The following is a 7848-nucleotide window of genomic DNA, read 5'->3' on the forward strand; positions in this document are numbered from 1 at the left end:
GGACCTGGTCTTCCAGGTCGTGTACTAACGTGTACTGCCACGTCACGTTAACAACTTGCACTAGAGTACTACTACACTCCGAGCAGCAGTAACACTTTGTGCCTGTGTCTTTTTATGTATGATTTAATTAGCACAGATGTCCTTTTTTCCAAGTGCTTGGTTTCTTGCAGTAAATAGTGTGGAAGTACATCATCACTGATAGTTAATAGTCTTGATATACAGTTCATAATTTCTCAACAGAAATGGCTCATTTTTTTAAGGAATGTGATTCACAATCCATTTTATTTATTTATTTATCTTTTTGCATAGGAATTATTTATGTGGTTAAGAAAAAAAAATAACTAGTTAAAATCTTCTGCATGATGTTTCATTAAAATCACTTTTGGAAAAATAGCCCCTTTCTATTCACTCACAGTTATGGACTCAACATCCCATTTTCAGAATCTACATTTTAAACGTTGTGTTTGTGAGTAAACTGAAAACAAATAAAATGTGATCTTAATTAACAAAAAATGCAACGTTATTACCATCCAGAAAAGAAATTGACTACAAATTAATGAATTGTGGTCAAAATATATATCTTAACTGCTAAAATAAAATACACTATACTCATTCTCTATACACGTCTGATTAGCAATATACTAAAAAAATAATACTGACCTAGTAATACTAGGTCAGTATTATTCAGGTCTAGTAATACTGACCTGAATATATATCTTTTGGATAACAAAAATAATTATCTAGAAATGATAAAATTGACTTGATATATAAATATGTATAACAATATATATGTATTGCTATACATATATATTTATAGCAAATGTTGTACTTAAATAATGTCATCAAGGAGATGGGGGGTCCCTACCCAGTCCAGTGTTCTTGGTTCGGAAGCAGCCATGATCATGCACATGAACTGCTTACCAGTCCTCTTGTCAATAGGATAAATCGTTGTGGGTGTGAATCTTCTGTTACTTTCCACAAACTCACAGAGCTGCTGATATACCTGTGGGTATTCATGTCTAAGAAAAACTCCCCGGATTCTTAGCTCCCGTTGGATATTGATAAAACAGATCTCCCTGGCCTTCCTGCCTTCCTCTCCCTCTTTGTCAATGTGTGCTGTGCCTGGGGGTGGCGTTAGGATTAATGTTTCCATCTCTCTCTCTTTTTTGTGAACCTTTCTTTCTGGGCTCAAGGAAGCCAGTGCTACCTTGGCATATTTCCTAACAGTTGGAGCTTGGTACCTTGGTGATGGCCCATCAGGCAATTGCTCACCAACAGCAATGGATACATTCAAGAGGAAACATTCATTTGGGTCATACTCTTTTCCAGCTTCCTGGAGTTCCTTGCAGTACTCTCCCAGGTTGCCCTTAAAGCTCTCTAGCTCTCGAAGGGACAGGTATGTTGGGGACATTAGAAGACTATCTAGACCATACTTCAGAAAGTTACTGGATGACGCAGGGTTGGGAAAACCAAGGAAGAGCACTCCTCTACCCCGGGAGAGAAAGCCCACTTTGGCGACACGTGAGAAGGCTTTGTGGATCTCAACAGTCTCTCGGCTATGCTTGATTATGTGACGGCATATGCTACCAATTCTTCCATACAGGCAGCTCTCTTTGTGAATATCCCAGTCTTCCCTGCGGCAGTTACGAGAGCAATAGTAGGTGTAGCAGCTGTGGCAAGACTTAAAGTACAGGCAAGCATTAAACAAGGTCTCTGTCCGCCTGCATTTGTTGTTTGAACACATCATTGTGTCATCCTCATCTGGGCTTTGGTCTGGTGAGCAATCCTCTGCACTTTTTACTGCGTCACTGCCTCCATCCACATCTTGAAAAGCATCAGGATTTATTCTAATTGAGGTGGGTTGCTTGTCAAGTGGAACTGGTTCCTCTGACCCAACCTTTGAGCTCTTTCTGGACAGAGACGCTGCCTCTTCTTCGTCAATTAGTTTTTTCAGTTGATCCAAAATATCCTCACTTGCCCGTCTACTAGGTGGCTTGTAGTCAGTCACAAGATCTGCAAGTAACTCATCAAGTTGCTCAAGACTTTGTTGAAGAGAGACATTATCATGTGTCTTCTCTTTGACCGAATTTATGAAGGTGTCATGTTGACAGCTTTCGGGGACCTCAGTGCTTCGAGAGTCCAGAATGTCCCAGCTGGCAGATCGCCCTTCAGACTTGCTAAGGTAACCTGGTCGAATGTCATTATCAGTAATTGTTATCTCAGGAGTAACAAGCCATAGTTTATTGCTGTTGCTTTTTGTTGTCTCTGTTGGACTTTTGTCAATCAAGGAATTATCAGAAATGGATAAGGCTGCATAGCGTCTCGGTGAGTTGGAAAGATTGACTATCACTGGTTGTGGCTTATCATCCATGGGGGCTGCTACAGGCTTCCTGGGGTCAAGAAGGTTGTCATAGCTCTGTCCCCGTTGAAGACGAAGAGGCTGCTCTCTCTCTACACGTGAATTGAGTATATTGTCCCAAGACCTAGAGTACGGTTTTGAATCTGTGCCAATTCTTGGAGGCGCAGTGCATGTGTTTGTGTACCAAGGTGTCAGCATTGGTTCTTGTCTTACTCTGGTTGGAGTGACTTGGGATACATAAGAAGTAGGATTGGTAGAATATCCAGAAGCATCTGAGCCATACCAGTCATCTATTTGAGGCTGAACAACACGGGCATGTTTTCGCCCTTCTGTGTAATATGCCCTTGCTGGGATATGATGCTCTGGCTGCATTGCACACATATCACTTGGATAGAAGATTCTTGGTGGGGCATTTTGAATTTGATAAGTCCTAGGATCATCCCCATGAAACATTCTTGTTGGGGGTGTTTGGATAATGTATGGCCCTGTTTCACTTGGTGCATAGGGTTTAAGATACCCAGCATGCACTGGGTACGGAGAGGGCTCCATCTTAGTAAAACAGGATCTGGCCGCAACAGCATTCACAATTCGAGTCCTTGGATCCTGTACATATTGTACCTTGGGAGCATTATTTTGTGCTGGCATGTAACGGTCATCATGAAAATAAGAACTTGGTTTGGGAGCAGTTGTTGTAACATATCTTCCTGCATCATCTTCATAAAAGAACTTGGTTGGTACATTGGGGCTGGAAATAGCTCTGCGTTCCCTTCCATAGCAATCACCTGGTGAAGGCAATCTTTGCAGTGGAATTTCCATGGGCTGTAAGTAACTATTTGGCATGCTGCAAGAATAGTGGTATGCTTGCCTACCCTCCTCGTCAAATGAGTCAGCAGGTGTTTGGGATTTAGAGAATGAAAAATGGCGTGGCACTGTAAGGCTCCTACTTTCTCCACCATGGTACATGTGCCAAGTTATGTCTACTTGATGTGCTGCCTGTTTCCTTGCAGAATGTTGTAATGCCGCCTCATCAGGTTTGATGTCCATGCGACACCTGACATGAGGGCTAGTGGCTGTTTTTTCCCTTTCTCCTTCCTCTACGTTATCTGCAACATAGAGGGGTGAATATCCACTGGAATCACTAATTTGAGGCTGCAATTTTATAGGATGTACTTCATGCATCAGTGTCCTAGTCACTGCATATGAGGACTCTCTTCGTGGTGACACTTCTGGTCTCCAGCGAGGGTCCCGAGGAGCCCTTTCAGCCTCCCTTCCCCTTCTTCCTATTGAAGAGGACTTTTCAAAAGATACAGGGGTGAGATTGGTCTGAACACGGGGGGCACTTTTTGACCTGTGCCTTCTCTTATATTCAGGGACAACTACATCACTGACCAAATCTGCATCCATTGATTGAGGAGTTAGTCTATGGCTGAAAATATCTGGTGCTGAAAAACGAGATCTCTGCTGATGACCTAAGGCATTCCAGGCAACATCTAGGTTGGCTGCATGCCTATCCATCCTCCAATATGGAGACTCCATTGAAAATATGTGAGATTTAGGGTACTCCAATGACTTACAGTCAAAAGTATGGTTGTGCCTCTTCTTGACTTTGCTCTGATTGTCCTCCAGTGTGGCGCTAGTCACAGACTCACATGATTTGAAAGGTTGCAAGGACTTGGCGTGAGAAGAAATGGTGAACACGTTTATATCTTGATGCACAGTTGATACTAGTATGTCAGGCGGGTCTGTGCGTGTCATCTTAATAGGACTATTCTAGTGTTCTCCATTAATTGGTCTTAATGCTGGGTGGCCCTGCAAAGAAAAGCAAAATATGGTCAGCAAATTTTATCCAGACAACATATATTAAGCCTTGTCATTGTATATGACGTACAGTACTGCTTGAAAGTATGTGAACCCCTTGAGCAGTTTAGATTTTTCTGTTGTTTTACCATGATTTTCTTATTCTATCATCACCAGTTTTTATGTATGAAATGTCAGATATATGTTTATCAGTTGCATGTACTTGTTTAGTGGGACTTGTTTAAGTAGCTCAAAAACTACATGAAACATGGAATTAGTGTATGTGCAAAAGTAAGTGAACCCCCAGCTGCGTTGGTTAAGTCAAGCAGGTAACAGACTCGGGTGAAACACATTTGGGTGCTTAATTAATCATTTAAGCAGACCAATGAAATGAGACATCCTTGGGAAAGGGTTTGGCCTGCACTAATTAAAAGAGAGAGGAAGCCAACCAAACCATTGTGGTCCCATACAAATCAACAATGCCGAGAGCAAAGGAGATATCCGGGGACATGAAGAAGAGGGTAGTGATAGTCCATCAGTCTGGGGAGGGCTATAAGACCATCTCCAAAAGATTCCAGCTCCATCCATCCACTGGAAGACAAATAATTTACAAATGGAGGGCCTTCAACATGACAGCAACTCTGCCTAGAAGTGGACGCCCATCAGAACTATCACCCAGAAGCACCAGAAAAATATTAAATCAGGTAAAGGCCAACCCACACATCACCTCTAGAGAGTTGCAGACCTCTCTGGTAGCATCTGGGACACATGTGCATGCGTCTACAAACAGACGAAAATTGAATAGCCATGACATTCATGGGAGGGTTGCTAGAAGGAAGCCTCTGCTCTCAAAAAAGAACAAAGCTGCCTGTTTCAACTTTGCCAGGGAGCACTTGGACAAACCAGAGGCCTTCTGGAAGTCCATTCTCTGAACAGACAAGTCCAAAATAGAATATTTGGTCACAATCAAAACCAACATGTTTGGAGAAAAGCCAACACTGCATATGAAGAAAAGAACCTCCTCCCAACAGTGAAGCATGGTGGTGGAAATGTGAAGGTCTGGGGCTGCTTTTCTGCTTCTGGACCTGGACGACTCCGTATTATCCAAGGAACCATGAATTCTCCGGCATATCAACAAATTCTTGATCAGAATCTCCTGCCATCAGTCAGGGAGTTGAAGCTGGGACGAAAATGGATTGCGCAACAAGACAATGACCCAAAGCATTCCAGCAAAACTACAAAGGCATGGCTTCAGAGAAAGAGGATTCGTACTCTGGATTGGCCCAGTCAAAGTCCGGACCTTAATCCAATTAAAATGTTGTGGTGAGACCTGAAGAAGTTGGTACATACCAGATGTCCCTCCAACCTCTCTCAACTGGCGGAGTTCTGCAAGGAGGAGTGGGCAAAAATCCCCATAAGCAGATGCGAGAGACTGGTTAGTGGTTACAGAAGACGTTTGGTTGAAGTAATGGCTGCAAAAGGAGGAGCCACAAGCTACTGATACAAGGGTTCACATACTTTTGCACATGTTAAATGTTCAGTTTTTGCGAAATAAACCACCTTTGTTGAATTAAATAATGAAAATATATCTCTTTTTGTGTGTGTGTCCATTATTTGGAAGGTGTGCTTTACAAATTGGGATTCGGATGTATGTGTAATAAGCTTATTTTAATGTTTTTTACAAAAACAGTGACCATGTCTGGAGGGTTCACAAACTTTCAAGCAGCACTGTATGTCATATACAATGATATATGTCATTGTATATGTTTTCTAGATTGAGTTCTGCTATCATCATCAATGTCAATGGAACATAAAGTACTGCACTATAAGATAACATTACATACAACCAGGCAGGCTTAACAAACAATTGCCCATAGCAAATAAACACATAAATGCAATGCATAAAAAACATTTTTATATGATGACCTTCAGTTTTATGTAATAAGCCACAGCATACATAGTTAGTAGTTGTCAAAAACAACTACTAACTATTTTTAAACATATGATGAGGAAACTGTTACCTCGGTAACTACTTGGATGATGAATGTATTTGCATGAATATGCAGAGTAAAACTAATCCCGTATAACTGAATGAACGTTTCATGTAACAACAACAATGATACTGATTTACTGAGTTATTGAGGTTCGTTATACTGAGAGTGATGAACAAATGAATAAACTTTGGAAGCAAAATGGTTTAAGTATGGCATCAATTTTTGGAGGGTTTTAAATCATTTCACTTATGAGTTTTACGTAAACAATGACATTATCAATAATGACAATAATAATGTTAATGATGATAAAAAACTTTATTTATATAACACATTTAATTTATGAAATTTAGCCCAAAGTGCTTTACATTAGAAGGAAGCAAATTAAAACAATCACATACAGAAAAACATAGCTGCAAACCGCAATTAGTGAGACCCAGGCACCAGATGATTTATGAGGCATGTGCATCATCTGGGCCTGTGCAGGAGTATGACCTCTGTGTTCTGCAGTTATTGTGTCTAAGATGCGTTGAGGTGAGAACCAGCATGATCATAAATTCAATGGAAGTGAATGGATCGCCTCAGACTTCTATGCACGTTATAATGCATCAGCATCATAAGCTTGTGGACTGTTCGTCTGTGTGCAACACTGACAACTGAGACATTTGAAGGGGGTTATACTGTATATACAAAGCTGATGCAAATAAACTGGATATTTGCGGATATTTGAACTTGTGATATTGTTATAGCTCCACCTATGGGCAAAATACCACCAAATTCTGCGTAGTTTCTCAGCGTTGATTTTTGCATAGATGTAGCAAATGTTGCACAATATCTTACTCAGTTACAGCAGTTATTGTACAATAGGCTTTGCCGTCAGTATGTGAAAGCCTAGTAAATCAAAATGGAGCCCAATATCAAAAAACATGTTTACTTTTGTGTGTGAATGTCCAGTGAGGCTGTGTGTCAAATTTTGTGAAAATTTGATCAAATTTGTAGGAAGAGCAGCAAGGAAAAAAAAAGAAAAAAAAAGATTTTATCGGTTTTCAAATTGGCATACAATTTATTTAGTTGGAAGTTGGGGTGTCTTGTATGTCTTGTATTGATGGATGCGTCTTCGCAAGAGGTGCACAGGAAAAATAGGATTTGTTTTATAAGATTTACAGTTACCAAGTTACTGACTTTTAGATTGAAGATCGCCGCTGTAGCGCCCCCTATAGACCAAAAGGCGTGATTTTCATGAGGAAGCCACATATGTACGCATGTACCAGGTTTGGTCAAGAAAGCGCAATGCATTAATGCGTTATGGCAGTTTTGTAAAATAGGCACCTCCCATAGCATCCCATAGCGTAATCCCATAATCCCATCCCATAGCATAATCCAACTTCTGATGCCAATTACAACAAAACAGTATTAAATATCCTAAACAAATGGATAGCTTTTCTGCATGATGGTTCACTGAGGCCGTGTGCCAAATGTGGTGAAGACTGGGCTGAATCAGCAGAAGGGGCAGCGTTTTTGGTAACAGGTCCAAAGAGGGAAACTCTAGCTAACAGAAATGGATGTGGCCTGTTATAGTCCATGGGCCAGACGATATTTCGGTACACTCAAGGTGGCAAAACGTACTTATAATTTTTGAAAGGATCCATGTCTGTAGATGATATTTTGGTATGATAACCATTCCTGAGTGGCAGCTGTATC

The 7848-nt window shown here is 40.9% G+C and overlaps 1 protein-coding gene across 1 annotated transcript; it reads right to left on the reverse strand.

Annotated features, from left to right (window-relative positions):
- Positions 1–829: 829 nt before the first annotated feature.
- LOC130134104 (apical junction component 1 homolog) lies at positions 830–4114 on the reverse strand. Its single transcript, XM_056302152.1, has 3 exons — positions 3934–4114; positions 1866–2187; positions 830–1793 (listed from the first exon to the last, which is right to left on the reverse strand). Exons 1-3 carry the CDS (start codon positions 4112–4114, stop codon positions 830–832), a joined length of 1467 nt encoding a protein of 488 aa, XP_056158127.1.
- Positions 4115–7848: the final 3734 nt, after the last annotated feature.

This window comes from Lampris incognitus, unplaced genomic scaffold (genome assembly GCF_029633865.1).
Source record: "Lampris incognitus isolate fLamInc1 unplaced genomic scaffold, fLamInc1.hap2 scaffold_83, whole genome shotgun sequence".
NCBI classification, from domain to species: Eukaryota; Metazoa; Chordata; class Actinopteri; order Lampriformes; family Lampridae; genus Lampris; species Lampris incognitus.